The sequence below is a fragment of the Haliotis rubra genome, unplaced genomic scaffold (assembly GCF_003918875.1).
Source record: "Haliotis rubra isolate DU_JTF1 unplaced genomic scaffold, ASM391887v1 Scf260, whole genome shotgun sequence".
Taxonomy (NCBI): Eukaryota; Metazoa; Mollusca; class Gastropoda; order Lepetellida; family Haliotidae; genus Haliotis; species Haliotis rubra.
Genome location: NW_025766670.1, coordinates 385,097 through 404,272, shown reverse-complemented (window position 1 = coordinate 404,272; position 19,176 = coordinate 385,097). Strand labels below are relative to the sequence as shown.

The window sequence follows — 19,176 nt, the reverse complement described above, 5'->3', positions numbered from 1 at the left end:
TCCTAGCTGGGTCACTTTCGAGAATAGGCACTCTGGTTGTATAGACTGTCATGGTAGCATTGTTGCTATTTCCCAGACAGCTATATCAGAAAGATTTAACTGGGTAGATTTTAAATGGGATTCTATACAGACGCCCAGTGGTGTAATTGTGTTTGGTTTCCTGTCATACAAACATTAAGACAGAGGATAGAACACATTGTTATATGTTGGATTCGAAGGATTGGAGCAAGGTTTTGTGATATATTGTAAGGCCAATTTTAATCGTCTTAAATGAAGACATGGTTTATTTGCCTCAACATAAGACTATCAATGGGCGAGGTCCTGAAAACAGTTAAACATAATCTCAGACCTTGATGGCGAATCTTGTCCAACTCTCGTAAATATGATTTGCGAGCTAAACCATATATATATATATAACACCCGTAGTCGAGTTTAGATCGTATTTAAGCTCGGTAAAGATGTAACATTTGACACAACCTTCAGAATATCCAGTGCAATGTAAGGAAAAAAGGATAATTTACTGTCAAAAGTAATGCCTAAGAATCTGGTTTCTTTGACAACCTTGATTTGTGTTTTATTTAGAAATAATTCGGGATCAACGTGAGTTTTCCGTTTATTGCAAAAATGTACACAGCATGTTTTAGTTGTAGAAAATTTAAACCTGTTTTCTTGGGACCACGTGTGTTTTGCCGAGACAAAGTTGTAACTGTCCTTCAACAGTATTCATATTTGTACCCCTTCATGAAATATTAAAATCTTCAACAAACATTGACCCATCAATATTTTCATTTAAAATCTTAGCAAGGTTGTTTCTTTTAATACTGAAAAGAGTGACTGATAAGATACCACCATGAGGGACTCCCATTTCTTGATCATATAATTCAGACAATGTGGATCCCTCTCTAACTTAAAATTTTCTATCTTCTAGAAGATGTGTTAGAACGGCTGCTTTTTAACAAAACCATTTCGAACAAATGATTCCAGTCTGACGAGATGGTCAATAGTGCTTTTCTGGCACCTTAAACCTAAATCTAAATCTCTTGTTAGATTATTTGATTCCAGACACCAAACAAGACGTCCATTGCTCATACGTTTCTTACGTTCCAGATGCAACTGGTCAGCGCAATAGGAAGGTAATTAGTTTGGTCTGTGTGATCGTTTCCTGGTTTTGGTATAGGCATTACAGTAGCTTCACGCAAGGAAGGTGGAAAGTTACCACTTTCCCAAACATTGTTAAATATGGATAACAGGACTAAAAAGATGGTTCTGTACTGACCATGTACTGATCAAGAAAACCAATAAAACATGGACCAGCAATGGCTAGATCTAAAGCGGAGTAAGTTTCAGTAGCTGGATGTGAATATGTGTTGCTACCATCATTAAATAGACACAGATCATGGTTTTGCATCGTTTCTTCTAACACTCTCATAAGGGATTGTGACCATTAAGATCTCCCATAATCAAAAATGGTTTAGGTAACTGGTGTATAAAGGATACATAAAGGTTTACGACCCTTTGGAACATGATCAGTTTTAGCCTTTGATTTCGAGTAGTTGACGCTTTGGTTTGATTTTTGTACAGCTGGTGTTGAGGAAATAGTTTGTGAAGAAGTTGTTGTTTGAGACAGGTGTATCAACGGTACACAGAGAGATGTCTGTATGGATTTCAGTTTTTGCCCAAGCATAATCTGTTTGACAACGGGTGGTTTCAAATGAAACAGATATCGTAGCGTGCTTATACCAATCTGTTATGTAACGAACTACTGTATGACTTGGATGTATGGACTTTCAAAAAAAAGAAAAGAAAAAAAAGAGGCAGCTTCCTTAAACAGGCAGAGTAAATCTAAGAGGAAATGCTTGAATGTTCTTCAGGCAGTAGAAATTTCTTGGCATCTTGAAACGAAATGTAAGCTCGTATTTCAGTTTTACAACTTTACTTTCACGTTTTGAAGTTGTTGCCAGAACAGCTGACACAAGAAGGGACATTATCACACGAGCACTGCCTACACAATTGCCACCACATCTATAACATACAGATGACTTATTGCATGACTTTGATCTATGGCCAGATATTTAGCAATTGTAGCTTCTAAGCGGATTAGGGATGTACATATCTACCTTGATGTTATAGTATCTTGCTTTAAGTGAATCTGGGATTTTAGGAAAGCCAAATGTGAAACGATATGTATTTGCTTGAACTTCATTGTGTATTCGTGTACAAAATCGCTTGACAGAAACCACCTCCTGACCATTGAGTTCATCTACAATTTCATCCAGCCATATCTGCTAGGAATCGTCCTCTAATTTTGGACGATTCCCTTACAACAATTTAAAGTTCTATATGGTGAAACTGTTACATTACCAAGTGACTTAATGGACAGTAGATTTATGGCTTGTTTACGCTGCTTGCAGAACCTAATCGTTTGGCGTTTGCAACATCTCCAGCCTTTCCTTGTATTGCCTTCTCAATTGCAAAGGAGTGTAGCATCAAATGGTGCCAACAGATATCACGAGGAAATGAGGCCAGTTTTCAGAAGAAAAAGATGATCTTCCTCAGTATGAGAGTCATGACAGATCGTTTTTTAGAAGGGGCTTCCATATTGATCTTATTTGTGTTTCATTATCCTGGCTCCCCACCCACCATGGAGTGTCAGCAAGAATGATATCTATAACATATGTTATAATGTGGATTACACTTTCTTAGTAACGTACAAATTCTAGTACATTTTGACTTCAGCCCATCCGGGATTCGAACTCACACCCTCAGAGTCAGGCACCTAATCGCCGGATATCCAGAAGGTGCAGCAGATGGTAGAACTGGCCCAAAGTGGACCTTCCTATCGATAGCCACCGTGTTTGTCTGGAATGTCGTCTACAAGACCTGGAAACACAGCAGCAGCACACATACCAGCCCACCACACACCGGTCCACAGACAAGTCCACGAAACGCCAAAACATATGGACCCCTACCACATGTACTATAGAAGTTGCGATGTGCCCTAGAGCTGGGCTTTGTCGACAGATCTATGCAATGTATACAACATCGTCGTTTTCGGCGCTCATTCACACACACACACACACACACACAGAGCCCTACCACCCGTCCAGCGCATGTTTGCTCAGTCTCTGGGAGCAGCAGCAATTCGGCTTCCCGATTGTCTCTTGCCTTTTCGATATGGGCGAGTGGCAGATTTTGAAATGGTCCATCCACCAGCCGTTGGCGTTTTATTCCCCCGGCGTCTCGAGCCTTTTCTTCTATCTTGTAGCCGTAGACCGGAATTTTTTCTTCTCTGGTCTGCGAATCGAGTAGCATCAACAGTCGGTTCTTCCCTTCGTATTTTGCTACGGCGAACTTTTTGCACTTGTAGTTTCCTTCGGGAAGTTCTGTGGCTTTTCGGTGTTCATTGCATGGAGGAGCTACGTCCCTGTGGCTCTGCTTGTCACGATAGCTGTTGGAAGATATAGTATGACCAGAAATTATTGAGAATTTTAGGAATATGTTTAATTGTATTTCTAGTATGAACAACCTTGACCAGCTATCAAGTGCTTGGTTTCATTCAAGAGACAACTCCGTTAATCCTTTTTCATTAGTTTGTGAAGAGTTATCCCCCTTTGTTTACTTGCTTACAGACGACATTTTCAGTGATCCTCAGTATGTATGATTTAGAGAAGAGGAAGTTGATTTTAGAGTATTATAACAAGGACATACGATCAGCTAAAGTGATTTCAAGTAGAACAGGCATCCCTTTGTCCACTGTTTATTGTGTTTTGAAAAATATTGCAAATGGATATGGCTTTGAGCACCAGGGAGGCGCAGGTAGGCCCAGAAAACTGACTGTCGGTGTCATGAGGCGGCTTGGTATTCTTGTTTCTAAAAACAAATGAAGGAGTTTAGAAAACTTAAGGCTGGATATGATTGATGGGGGAACTGTGGCTGTTTGTAAGGAGAAAATGAGAACTGTGCTGCATGTAATGGATTGGCAGAAAAGTCGAGGAATTCCATCATCGATCATGAAACCTGAACAAAAGGAGCGAAGGTTGAACTGGTGCTTACAGCATAGAAATTTTAACTGGGACAATGTGATTTTCTCAGATGAAAGTTCTGAACAGTTCTGAAAGAATATGAACAGTGAGCTGTACACAGATATTCTCGAGGGACATTTACTTCCATCTGCTCACGTGTTCTATGGAAATGTTTGGATTTTCCAGCAGGACAACGACCCAAAACATAGTTCAAAGCATTCACAGGCCTGGTTTCGGACCCAAAATATGACATTTTTAGATTGGCCAAGCTATAGCCCTGACCTAAATCCAATAGAAAATGTTAGGAATAGACTTATGTAGGAAAGTGTCAATAAGAAAAATCTGACAAATATTCCTGAAATGAAAGAAGAGGTGGTCCGATATGGGGACAACATGGACCACGACTTTCTAACTTCTTTGATCAGTAGTATGACCCGCCGCATTGAAGCCTGCATTGATCCCCACGGTGACTTGACAAAATACTAACACTTCACCTGTCTTTGAATCTGGAGTTATGTTCTGCTAATATTCACATTTAATACGTGAGTAATGAGTGAAAAAAAATTAAACAAGTTACAATCTTAAATTCTGAATAATTTCTGGTTGTAATGCACAAGACTTGTTCTCGCTGCATGGACAATTGGCCGACAACTCGTCGACAAGGCATTGGTAGCGCAGGCATGAGGAGAGTCAGTCATCGTTGTACAGGTTCTCTATGTTCGAGAAACAGTAGGGGATCGCGATTTCGTCCTGAACCTCGAGAGGAAGTCGATCCTCCTGGGGTAGTCTGTCCATCACTTTGTTTTTCCACAGAACGCATTTCTTGCTGTCAACGCAGTGGTCGATGGCGCCGCACTTGCAGGTAGAGCTGTCTCGCTCAAAGAGAGTGGGGAGTTCTGATATGGCAGCCAGGCAGTCGGTGCATCAGTGGTGTCTGTCCTTGGGTTCCAGGCAGCAGTTGGCAGCGAGAACGGTGCGGAGTTTGCCCAATGTCGGAGGAAATTGGTTGGGTCGTTAGAGGTACATGAAATCCACTATTTTGCCGTCTTGTACGAATGGGGGAAAGTACAGTAAATACAGTTCCAGAAACTGGCGAGGGATCTGGTAGCACTCGTAGAAGTTGTGTCCCAATTTCTCCAGGATTTGTTTCTCTCTTTCGGAACGCAACAGGTAGGGACACTTTGCCAGCAGGCTCTCAAAGACTTCGGCCATGTCGGGAGTTCTCTCAGAGCTGCCACGGATTCGCGTGTATCAGGCTTGCGATATGTGGTGCTTCCTCTTAGCTTCCCAAAGGGACAAACAACTCGATCGGATCTCAGCATAGACTTCGGGCAATAGCTTGGTTCCTGGCATATTTTTTTTCTATAGCCATACACTCAGCATAGCTCTATAATTTGAGTGCACTTGCATCGACATACTGGGGGTATTTTTTCCGGGTACCTGTCTTGGGGTTGAATGGACTGCTGGAACCGCGAGGAAAAAAAACAGTGCAAACAAAGAATGTCCCTATATACTCAAATGTTGAGTGGAGGTGCACCTTTTGGTCTTTTCCTTCTGATTTTATCATTATTTTTGCTTTTCAATCCCATACCGCTATTCCCTATACTATTACTGAGTATATTTAGGGGCAGTAGGTAGCCTTGTGGGTATATATCATTCTGATATGGTTTTCTGTCTTCTGTGATTAAGTTTTTGTCGTTTGCACTTCTGTTATGAGAGTGTGTTTTTTTGTAATTTCTATTATCATTGATTAAATGATGGTTGTTATGGGTCACAATGGTTAAAATGTTTGTGTGTGAGTGGCGGCTCACATCTTGTATCATGTATGTTCAATGGCAGTAGTACTTTTTAGCGGTACACCTTTTTGATTGCGCTCCATGGTTGCCTCCCTTGGCTTATTTTGTTTTGACTCCCGGTCGTATATTTGAGAAAATAGCCTAATGTTCTGAGTGGATAGTGATGCTGCCCACATTTACCAGAATGCTCGAGAAGTGTGTAAGAGCTATATAAAGCCTGGTTGATGTGTTGTGCAGCAGGACTAACACACTGACTTTATTACATGACTGGATTTATACATGTGTCTGCCATCGTCCACATTGCACTGACTGAGTTTAGTTTTACGCCGCTTTTAGCAATATTCCAGCAAATATCACTGCGGGGGACACCAGAAATGGGCTTCACACATTGTGCCCATGTGGGGAATCGAACCCGGGTCTTCGGCGTGACGACCCAACGCTTTAACCACTAGGCTACCCCACCGCCCTCGTCCACATTGCAAGTCTGACCGTGCATGCCTGACTGCTCTCATTCTAAACGACCTTCAATTTGTAAAACTGCTCTCACTGTAAATATCAAGAATCTGGTGAATTAATATTTTGTATTTGTGACCCAATATTTAATCTTTCGGACTCAATTGCATTGAACTAGAAATCTGTATTGTCATCCATTGTAGCTTGCTCATGGTTTGTTCAATATATTATTGAATATTTTAGACTTGTCTGTGTTCTATTTTGCTGGTTCAAAGGGGACTCTTATACTTTTGTCACGGCAAATTATTTGACCATAACTTTTCCGCCATTCATCCCCACATAATACAACTGAAATACAGATTTTACACATGGCATTGCATTGTTGGTTTCAGCCCTGGCGTTGACATTGACACTTACAATGATTTCTGGATTGACCAGTTCTGTATGGATGCGGATGTGTTTGTTCTGGTGGCCAGTGCAGTGTCCACACTGACGCAGACAGTGAGTACACTCTACAGACATTGGGGGGTCGACATTCACCGATGTGTTGGTGCTGTGGTACACACTTTAACTAATGCATGGTTTCACGATTTGTATTGATTCGTTTCCTGCTAGTAAGTGTCTACGGTGCTATAAGAGAATACTAAGATTGCATATTGCTGATATAGAGCAGAATTCTGAAACTATTTGACCCCTCTTCGCCAAATTTGCTATACTGCCTCTCCATATCATATAGATGTACCTTTTGGGGCCTTGAGGTTTATTCTTTCAATTTTGTTTTTTTGTTGTCTTCATGGCAACAATATGGACTTTGTCGTTTTGAAGGGTAAAGTTCGTTTCCGGAACATACTTCTGAAAATAATTGACCCATCCTAACCAAATTTGCTACACAGCCTCTCCATATCATGTAGATGTGCCTTTTATGGGTTTGAACGTTTCTTTCAATTTTATTTTTTTCATATTTATGAGACAGATACAGCATACCGAAGATCTGGTGTTGTTCTATGCTACTATAGTTTCCATGATATCACCTATCTTGTGCTTTATTTGATTCCAGTGAAAATGTTACATCCATAACTGAATGTGATAAAATTTGATTCTGATTCAGTAATTTGTTGAAATATTTATTGACAACTGCGTGACTGAAAAACAACAGATTCATTCATGCATTTTGAATGAGAATCACAATTCTGAATGTTTCGTAAATTAAAACTGTTGAGTTGTTGATTTGTTGATGAGCAATTAAGTTTAGTTGAATATAAAATATTAAATGAAGACTTTACAAACATAATAACACACTATCAATAATATGTATTTTCATACTAGAGATTTTGAAATTGAAGGAATCAAATGAATTGTTTGAGGTCTCAACGTTGAATTGGGGGAAGGGGGAGACATATGTTTTTACAAGTAAATACACTTTCTAGTAAAGAAATGATATATGACTCCTGCAGGAGAAGAACTTCTTCCACAAAGTGAGCTCTCGTCTTTCGAAACCCAACATCTTTGTACTACAGAACCGCTGGGATGAGTGCGCTAAGGCGAAGAAAGTGGAAGATGTAAGTACAGTCCTATCCCACTGACGTGGCACACTTCTGTAAATATGTGGCAGACACAGCTTGATTCGCAGCTGGGAATTTACCTAACTAATTATATTGCAATTGTCTTGTTTAGAATACTGTCAACCGATAACATTGTTGATTATAATTTTGGCTAATTAATGTACACTGACCATGATGTTTATGAATATTGTGATTAGATATATATTTACTTGTGATAGTGAAACTTGTATATAAGGACGTCAGTCAGTAAGCCTAGCGCCAGTAAACAGAAACACCAATGCTCCAATGCAGACGCGGCGAGGCCGGACATGTATTACCCGAAAACCCGGATGGCACGTACAAAAGTAGTAACAGTATATAAACGAAAAGAAACGTAGTGGGGCAGTTGCCTTTCCACTCCCTTCTTACCAGGAATAGTATGTTAAAGTCAGACTGTGAATGTACACATTACAAAATGAAACTCATGAACAGGAAAACACAAGTATTAAATGTTCATTCATGGCATTTCCCATTCTCCCGTCTCCTGCCAGCTAGGAGGATGTCGAGATCGGCAAGATCAGCGTGGTGTAGATGGCTGCTGGTTGTCAGGCTGTCCAGTAGTCAGTGGGTATTCACATGCCTCAGATGCAGCTTCGACCTGATGGTGGTTTTCAGGCATGTAGGTGGTTGCTGGAGTGCTGGGTGTAAGAGGCACTACAATATCTGGGGGAAGAGGTGGTTTGTCGTTTGTCGTAGTACCTGTCCCAGGGTTAGACACATAGGATGGAGGGTTCATGACTACAGAGTTGATATCGTGGTCGTCAAAGCCACGGATTGGACCAGGTGATGGAGTGGTAACCATCATGGTCATGATTGGGTAACAGTCTCTAATCTTGATGTCGTAGTTTTTTTAACGTAGTTGAGACCTCGAGAACTTGCGGACTTGGCAGTTCTCCCCTGATATGTGAGTGATGATGTATTTGTCTCTTGCTTTCGTCTTGTCACAATCCCCTCTAAGGAAGACCAAGTCTCCTACACGGAGATCAGGAGGAGAGCTAATTTGTTGACCACAAGCTTTGGATTTGGCACTGAAAGGGTGGTTAGTTTTTCTAGTTTCACGCTGGAGAGAGATTACGTCTTCATCGGCAATTGGTAATTGATCGCCAGTCAACTGGTCACGTTGCGTCCAAATTTCTCGAGCAGAAAGGCCGGTGTTCCAAACTCTGGAATTTAGACTCGCTGTAGCAAGGGCTAGAGTCACACTTGATATCGGACCACCCTCCAGTGATTGATGAAGTAATTCTAATCCAAGTTCCTGGATGGCCCTTTCTGCCACAGGATTCTTGTTGGGGTTCTTGGCATTGCCGATGGCGAGGTTAATGCTATACTGGGAGAGCAGGGCGTCTTTGGCTAAAGCGATGAAACCAGGCGCAGGGTCAACACGAACAGTGATACCACCATCATTCATGGGGCGGGCCCCTGCACAAAGAATGAGAAAGGCATCACGTAGAGTTTCATGTCGCTCGTTTTCAATCAACATTGTGAAAGTCATGAAGGAAACCGTCTTACAGAGGACAAATATCAGCTGGCGATATCCACGCATAACATCAGCGGCGTATGACAAGCCCATGAAGGTTGGTGAAGGGTCTGACGTCTGAGGGTATAGTTGTTTGGGGAATGATTTCAGTGACATACAATGGTGGCACGATGATGTCACTCTGGTAACAGCTTTGTCTATTCCAAGAGCAAAGAAATATCTGTTGAACAGTGACTTGACCTGATATTGTGTTGGGTGGTCAAACCGTATGTGTATGGCAGTGAGGAGACCATCCAGAACTTCACATGGTACGACAATTCTTTCACGACTCGGTTGAAATGGTTGGGAATCCTTGACAACTAGCAATCCATCTCGAGCTATGGTAACTTCTCGCAGGTAGCGTTTCACATTGGGAACATTCGTCATCTTCTTTGATGGACGGGTACCTTGTGTGAGGTGAGAATGGGTGCGTCTGAGGTCCGGGCATTCGTGTTGGGTATCCAGCCATGCTGCTCGGCTAGTGAATGGCATCCTGACACTATTTTCTGTGACATCTTTGATAGAGAGGCCGCGGATAACTGAACACTCTGTTTGATGGATGAACTGGCATATCTGGCAGCTTTGGTATGAGCACTCACTGGGGTGTCTACTGGCATAATCCGAAGGCAAGTTAGCTACACCAGATATGTGTCTGATCTCAAACAAGTATCTGCTGACAGTTGCCAGGAAAGTTGTGACACGTGAGCTGGTTGAAAACTCCCCTCGCCTGAGTTTTTGGTAGGCTTGGACACAGGGTCGACTGTCTGTGAGGACTTGTACAGTCTGTTTTGCCTGGATGATATAGGGGGCAAAGTGTTTCACAGCTGCGCTGATGCCCAAAGCTTCTATTTTTCCTTATCCTGACTCATGCTCTTTTGCTTGTCTTCTTCTTCTTGCGAACATAGTGGAACACTTGTATCTCCTTAATTGAAGCTCCCTTCAATGTAAAATCACTAATTGGTACTCACCACGAGTTGCCTCCCTTGCCCTTTTGGCGGGAACAGGTGTCGCCACCCTCTGGCCTCATGCTTCACTCTCTCCTTCTTCGCCCAGTGAGCAGGATGTGAGAGCGCCTGTGTCTCCTTACACACTATATCCTTTGGTTTTTCTTAGTTTATTACCTCTTATAGGTTACTATAGAGGTATAGCTAGTATCCTTCATTAATTTGCATTGATATTTAATCGTATTTCTACTGTTTATTCACGTGAGTTCGTGATTGTTCAGCTAGTATTTACGTTGATGAAAATCTGTACTATTTGCAATTTACGTTTTTCAATTGCTGACCCGCATGTATTATGCCCTAGTTGTGCTACGCCTTGTGCGTTTGATACACGTTGCAGTTACTGCATTAATCTATCCAATTCTGCTTTTCATAAATATCTTTGCGTCGTGAGACGTACCGCAGATAGGTCACGCAAACAAGGGTTAGACATGGCCGATACATCGGATTCCCCTTCCAGTCAGCTGCTGTCGATAGACCCCCCTCCCGTCTGGTGTTTCGCAAGAGACTCCGTCGGAAGATGGGCGTGGGATGCAGTCCGCCAACACTAAGAAGCGTCCTGCCTCCCCAGACGTCCCGTCATCGCAGATAAAGTCCAAGAGGGCCACGACGTCTTCCCAACGCAGACTTCGGACCCCCAGGGCAGCGTCGACATCTAAGGGGAAGTCTACGAAGTCGTCAAGAACTTTCTCAGCCGAGATTGTTCCAGCCGCCGAACTGGGCCTCTACGATGATCAGCCGATCATCATCCCTGACGTACGCCACAAGAAGCGACCGGTGACAGCTACAGTGACATCAGCAGAGATCGCCATGCAGCCTGATGCCTCTACACTGATGTCAGACGACTTCCCTGAGGGGTCAGCAGCTGTCATCGCAGAGAGGGCACCGACTACTTCGTCGCAGACCATCCCAGACGAGCTGTTGCGGCAGATCATGACCATGATGGAGGGCCACTACAGTCGGGGGAAGCAGCCAGCCCAGGGCCCGAGCAACGCAGACGATACCCCAGAGGCACCCCCAGTCAGCGTAGCAGCCACGACGAAGCAGCCTTCGAGAAGGAAGTCACAGACCACCTCAACGAAGGACGCAGATGTACAGTCGTCGCGAAGGCCTTCACGAAGACGGGAGAGATCGTCATCATCCTCGACCTCATCCTCAGATGCAGACTCAGACCACCAGACGTCACGGAAACCGTCACGGAAGTCACGCCGCTCCCCAGGTCCGGACGCAGAGGAAGCTGCACGAAGGCCGTCACACAGATCGTCATCGTCCAGAAGGACGTCGAGGGACTATTCAAGAGCTTCACGAAGCCGTCAACATTCTCCTCGCAGATCTAGGTCTTCCCATAGACGCAGATCACCTAGACGATCTCCACGCCGTTCACCACGCCGATCTCCACGTACATCACCTCGCAGGTCATCACACAAGTCGGCACACAGGTCTACACTCAGGTCTCCCCGAGTGTCACCCGACATAGAGATAGCAGCCCAGAGGTCACCATCAGAAGAGCATCAACCTCTCATCTCCGATGCTGGTACAGAAGATGATGGAGGCATCATCTTCTCAGACGCTGAGATAAGATATTGGATGGTAAACAACCTAGATTTATCTTCACCGTCCAAGAGTGGCAACTCAGCGCAGACATACCTGATGAAGGAAGACGATGCAGACGCCATCACCTTACCTCCGATCGACCCGATTGCTGCGGTGCCACATAATCTAGATACAGCCTTCATTAAAGCTACGAAAGTGCAGACTCCACATCTGCCGAACTTTCACGCTAAGAAGTTCTCCACGCACAACATGGACCCCTTCCTGAAGGCACAAGACATCGATGAAAACTACAAGCTGATCAGCGATGTTAAGAACAAGAACTACAAGATTGACGATCGCAAGCTGGTGCAGATAGAAAACATGACGAGACGCATGTTCTTTGGCCTAAATAGATCTAGAACGATCAATGAGACACTTATCACCAGATTTCGTAATACGACCTCTGAAGATGATAGGATGATCTACTCGGCCCTACTGATGCAAAAGAAGGACCAGCAGTTCCTTACAGATCATCTCACATCTGTCTCAGCAGCACTGACCTTAGCTCGTCGTCAAGGCCTCCTCGCTTCCTGCAGCTGGGGTGAGAACTTTACAGCTCCACTCTATACAGCCCCGTGGTCATCCCCAAACATCTTTGACGGAGGAATAGACAAAGTCTCCAAGGAAGTCACTAAGGACTCCAGAGAAGTCCTTATGATCAAGTCGATGGACACGCTAGCCAGCGTCATCAGGCAGACTTCACAAAGATACTCAGGGAGATCTAAGTTCTCGGGACTACAGAAAGCACGGGATAGGAAGATAGCCAGCACCAGGGGAAAAGATTCTTTTCGTCGCCCATATGGCAACTATAGAGGAGGGTCAGGAAGAGGCAGGACACCCAGAGGTTCCCGCAACTATAAACGCTGAAAGACAGGTTCGGAACGACTGGAGTCTTCCACCCCCAGCCGTTCCAGTACAACCGTCACAAGTGGGTGGACGCCTCCAACTACACTGGGAGAACTGGGGAATGTTAAAAGACCCTTATGTCTCCAACATTCTTCAACACGGATTTCGTATCCCACTACAGGCCACGCCTCCGCTGACAGTCAACCCTTACAAGTTCGACTTACAGGCACAACAACTACCAAAGTTAAGAGAGGCGGTTACATCACTCATAACCAAGCAGGCCATAGAAGTACTAGATCAAGTAGACATCGAACCAGGCTTCTACTCCCCAGTTTTCCTAGTACCCAAGAAAAACTCCAAGGAGAAATACAGACTCATTTACAACATGAGCTTTTTCAACAGGAATTATCTACGCAAACCACCAAAGTTTCGCATGATACACCTTCCTCAGTTACGGCAGTTGATTCGCCCCATGGATTACATGGCCAGTATAGATCTGCAAGACGCTTATCTACATATCCCGATACATCCCGAATCCAGGAAATATCTAAGATTTACACTAGACGGGCTACATTACCAATGGAAAGTACTCCCATTCGGCATATCATCAGCCCCCCCTGGCTATTCACGAGGATAACGAAACCTATTGTCACCTATCTACATCGTCTAGGGCTACGCAGTGCGTTCTACCTCGACGACGGGATACAAGTAGATCAAGATCCACAGCATCTCAAACTACAGTTAAACTACATCATAAAGCTACTAACACAGCTAGGATGGTTAGTAAACTTACTCAAGTCGGACCTAGTACCATCGCAAGATCTGCAGTTCCTAGGCATTCGATTTATCACGAATCACAACCGTATCGTCGTACCAGAAGACCGTTGGCTCAAGATCCAACAGACCATTCCGTCAGCTCTACTCTCTCCGTTACCACTACGACAATGGCAGAGCGTGTTGGGTCTCCCTCACATCAGCCCAAGACATGACAGTCTCAGGCAGATTACAGTTACGCCCATTACAGGTCTTCATCAATGCACATCTCGACGACCTACAACCATTCAGTCTACCGAAACGTCTCAGACCTCATCTACTATGGTGGACCAGGAGGTCGAATGTTTGCGAAGGTATTTGTTTAGAAGAGCAGGAATTCAAAACCCATCTATATGTAGACGCGTCGCTCCAAGGTTGGGGAGCTCATCTCGCCAACCGGACGGCATCAGGGTTATGGAATCAGCAAGAAAGCAAGCTCCATATAAACATGTTAGAGATGAAAGCTGTAATCAACGCCATACTTCATTGGAGCAACATTCTACAGAATGCGCACTTAATGATTCATACCGACAACTCGACAGTGGCGTTCTATGTGAACAAACAAGGTTCAACAAGATCACTGAACCTATTGACTTTAAGCTTTCAACTGTTCGATCTAATACACGATCTAAACCTACATGTCAGAGCATGTCACATTCCCGGAGCCAAGAATGTACTAGCAGACGCACTCTCTCGGCCACATCAACCGTCACCGACAGAATGGATGCTCAATACAGAAATATTTGCACAGATAATCAAGCAAATAGGAGCCGCCGCTAGTAGATCTATTCGCAACACACGCTTCAACAATCAGCTACCGACATTCGTGTCACCAGTCCCAGACCCACAAGCATGGGCAACGGACGCTTCTAAGCATATCCTGGGAAGGCCTCAATGCGTACGCGTTTCCGCCGCCAGCAATAATACCTCAAGTGTTACAGAAAATCAGACAAACACAGAGCCTCCAACTCACTTTGGTCGCGCCTTACTGGCCGGCCAGAACGTGGTTTCCCATTCTAATTCAAGAAATCGGTCAACCAACACTAGAGCTACCCAAGCGCGCTCAAATCTATTAATACATCCACACACCAAACAGGTGCACGGAAGCCCAGAAGTATTCCAACTTCACGTATGGACTGTATTAAAATGTGTTTAAACAAGAGAGGGTATTCTACCAGGGCGGCAAAAGCGGTCACGCTTGCCTTACGCTATTCTACACGTAACTTGTACGACGACAAGTGGCACAGTTTTGAGAATTACGCAGTAAATAAGGGATTTACAGCAAGAGATGCTACTCATCCACAAGTGGCAGATTATTTGTGTTACTTACGGCAAAACAAACATTTAAAAGGCTCGACATTGTCAACATATCTTGCCGCGCTTAGTTCTGTCATTACCATGAGAACGGGTGTTAGATTAACAAGAACTCCAGAGTTACTGGCCTTACTACGGGCTTTCCGATTGGAGGACCAAAAGCGGAAGTTCCACGCCCCAGCTTGGGATCTGAATATAGTGTTGCAACACCTCACAAGTGAGGCTTATGAACCGCTGGAATCGACAAACTTTGAGCTTCTCTCACAGAAAACGCTTTTCCTGTTATCTCTAGCCACAGCAGCCAGGATGTCGGAAATTCACGCACTAGATTATGAGAGGATACAGTTTGATGACAATCAAAACACAGCACACCTGGGATTAAGATGGGATTTCATCGCCAAAAATCAACTACCAGGTCAACCAGACAGGTTATTTCATATCCCTGCATTATCCTCCATTCTCGGATCTCAAGATACACTGGACTTATCTCTATGCCCAGTCAGAGCTCTCAAAATCTATTTACGACGTTCCAAAACAAGGCGAAGATTTCTCAAACGATTATTCATTCCCTTGTCGGCAACAACTCAGACAGAAGTCTCTCGTACCACCATATCTATATGGATAAGAACTGTCATACTTCGCGCCTACAAGGCAGCAGGACTGGACCCTCCAACAGCATCAAATCCCCATGAAATCAGGGCGTTAGCTTCCACTCTCGCCTTACACGGTAACTGTTCTTTGAATACAATTATGGAAGGATGCTTTTGGAAATCTAACATGGTGTTTGCTAATCACTACCTGAGAGATATCACCACCGAGGACGTCTCAGGCATTCACCATTTCGGTCCCTTGGTCCTCGCACAGCAGTTGACAGTCCCTCGTAAACGTTAACACGTAGTCTTACGAGATTAATATGCATAATTGTTACATGCATTATCTAGCTTATAACTCTACGGAGTTCTAGCAGTATGTATATATGTTCAATGGTATAGCTTCTCTATCAGAGTCGCTTTGATATTGTTGTTTATAATATCTCAGTATATCATAATGTAAATACCCCAGTATGGCATTATAACCTATGGCTTATAATAGAGGAATTATCCTAAGTCTATGCCTTTATGAAGTTCCCGTAGGGGTTATTACAGTTACATCTATTTAAATCACTAATTCTATAAATCCAAAGTATTCTGTTTTGCCCACCTCCGTTTCCGTAGGATTCTACAAGCAAAAGAGCATGAGTCAGGATAAGGAAAAATATGTAATTTTTTGAGTAAAATTGATATTTTATACTTATCCTGACTCATGAGGTTAGCCCTCCCATCCTCCCCACATAACACTTTGGATTTCCCTGTAAATTCAAGTGTTGGGCTCGCAAAATCAGGAGAGAGTGAAGCATGAGGCCAGAGGGTGGCGACACCTGTTCCCGCCAAAAGGGCAAGGGAGGCAACTCGTGGTGAGTACCAATTAGTGATTTTACATTGAAGGGAGCTTCAATTAAGGAGATACAAGTGTTCCACTATGTTCGCAAGAAGAAGAAGACAAGCAAAAGAGCATGAGTCAGGATAAGTATAAAATATCAATTTTACTCAAAAAATTACATATTTCACATGGTAGCCAGGTAAGTTGATGCTTCTTTAGTTTTGCATTGAAGAACCCAGCAAGTAAGAGCTTGTTATCTCTCAGTGCGTAGAAGGTAGCAGCGAGGCCTTTGTTCTTGACAGAGGCATCAGTGACTATCCATAAACAGTCAGTTGGTCTTGGTAGGGTGATGGATTTACAATTGGACAGTGTAGCTTGAGCCCTTTTGAATGTTTCAGTTAGTTCATCCGTCCAGATAATCTTTTCTTGTGATTGTCTCCCCGCTGTAGCTTGGTCAAGGGAATCCAGAAGCTGTGCGTATCCATGTAGAACACGACTCAACACTTTGTAGGCACCTGTGAAGGAACGTAGTCCTTGGACAGTGTTGGGGAGATCAACTGATGAAAGAGCAGCAATTCTGTGAGGGCTAGCTGTAAGTGTACCTTGTGACCAGACCCAACCAAGGATCGTTGTGGAACGTGGACAGATGACTGTTTTCGATGCTGTGAGTCTCAGGTTATTGTCCTTCAGAGCTTTGAGTACACGACTCCAATTGTGTAGAACCTCTTCTGGGGAATCACCACCGAAGAAAAGGTCGTCAGCTATCTTCGCAACACATCCTTCCTCAATTAGGTTGCCAAGGACTCTGCACATGAGTTCTTCCAGGCATGTCTCGGATCCCGGCATCCCCATAGCACATCTGGTGTACACTCTTATGCCTTTGAAGGGAGTGACGACTCCACAATATTTCATCAAGGAATGAGCCAAATGGGTTCTGGTAGAAAGCTTTGAGTAAGTCAGACACAATAATGAATCTCCATTTGCCAATGTCACGTAGTACGCTGTCAACATTAGGCATGAGCGAGGGCTGAGGTTTGCTGTACTGGCCAACTTCACCAAATGAGGTGACAAGACGACTTCTGCCTTTGGGCTTGCGAACAAGGAAGGAGAGATTCAGGTACTCTACAGAGACATTCACTTGCTCTGGTTTAGCGAACACGCCCGCAGACTCGAGTTCATCAAACTTGAGTTCATCAAACTTGTGTTGAAGTTCAACAAGCATGTCACGGTTGTAATGGGGGATCCTTCCTTTCCTCTGAGGGGGGAGTGTAGGTCCCATATTCACAACTGCTTGTATGTTTCCACTGAATCCATTATATTTGGCAACAGTAGGGTTGAAGACATCTTCAAATTGATTGTGGAGATCAAGAAATTTGTCCCTTACATCTTTGGAGATGCAGTTGTCAGGGTCTAGGGAGATATTTGCTGAATATGGCGGCGGTACTCTGGGAGGTGTTGAAGGCATGTTGGCACATCCAGGTATGTTGGTGGGAGAGGCTATTATGGCTCTGATCTGGCAGAGATGTTCATTGTGCTTCAGCACAACAGGGTCATCAAGACTGTTTGTGACTCTGAGAGAGTGGCCAACAGAGTTTATTACTTGTGGGGGAGGCCATGCTCTTTGGAATTTGTGGGCAGAGTTAGAAGGACTGTCTAGTCTTGGCTCCAGGGCCCATTGAGTATCGGGATCACAGTCACTTGGTGTAGTTAGTTCAACGCATTCACCAGGTAAGAACACTCTTTGGTGTGATGGAGCTCGAAGCAGGAAAGCTTGGGTTCTCCTGACGGAAGCATCCATTTGAGGAAGGCTGCCGTAATGTACAACCTCAGAGCCTCTGATTACTATCTGGCTTTTGGAAGGACGTGTAGCGATGTCGTTGGATGACTGAAAGGGTACACCAGCTATGACATCCACGTCAAGATGCTTGACAACAAGAGCATTGAGTTTGAAGATGTGTGAACCTCTTGTCAGGTTACAGTGTATCTCCCTAGTACCTCCAATGGTGTCATGCCATCAGCTTGGCGGGCTGACTGAGAAGCAGGTTTGATCGTCAGTCCGAGGCCCTTGGCAAAGGAGTCAGTTACCATATTTGTGGTGGCACCTGTGTCGAGTGTAAGTTTCACAGGGTGTTGTAAGTAGTATGCATACAGCACTGGGACTGGATAACATCCACACGGCAAACTGCTGAAGAGTCTATGAGAGGATCAGGGTTGGATTGCCCATCACTAGTTGTTGGATCATCTTTCTCTGTGTAGGCCTGTTCATCATCATACTCATCATCTATGATCATGCGGGAGAGGCTCAAGCTTCTCTTGTCAGAGTCTGGTAAGAATCGGCAGTCAACGAGGTTATGTAATGAAAAGGTTTGACGGCCAGCAGTTTTGCAGAGGATGCAATTCTTAGGCTGTTTGCGACGCATTGTGTGTTGAGGGTTGGTCTTGAACCTTCTGCCTGGGTTGAAGGTGGAACTCCTGAGTATCTTAGTGTCTTCTATCGAGCGGAGTTCATCGAGGAGAGACGCCAAGGCTTGTGAGATTTCCGGTTTAAGGGAAGCAATAGATCTGTTGCGTAGTTCTGAACCATATTTCTGTTTCACAAGTTGTGGCAAACCTGGATGAATCAGTTGAAGCCAAAGAACCACAATAGTGTTCTCGAGTGTAGGGGTAAGATCCTCATCAGTTAGAATTTCCTCGCCATGATGTGTTATGTTTCCCTCTGTGGTTAACAGATTGTCTTCAAAGAAGGCTGTTAATCGTTGGAAGAGGTCCTCAGGTCTTTCAGCTGGCTTGAGAGTAATATTA

The 19,176-nt window shown here is 44.1% G+C and overlaps 2 protein-coding genes across 2 annotated transcripts in view; both read left to right on the top strand.

The window, feature by feature from the left end:
- The window catches only part of LOC124280109 (mitofusin-2-like), a 357,012-nt gene that overhangs the window by 77,644 nt on the left and 260,192 nt on the right, over positions 1-19,176 (top strand). The window lies entirely within an intron of this gene.
- The window catches only part of LOC124280112 (mitofusin-2-like), a 115,739-nt gene that overhangs the window by 36,943 nt on the left and 59,620 nt on the right, over positions 1-19,176 (top strand). Inside the window, exons 5-6 of the mRNA XM_046716003.1 lie at positions 6,664-6,772; positions 7,726-7,830. Of these exons, the coding sequence (XP_046571959.1) occupies positions 6,664-6,772; positions 7,726-7,830 (214 nt within the window). The remainder of the gene's footprint in view (positions 1-6,663; positions 6,773-7,725; positions 7,831-19,176) is intronic.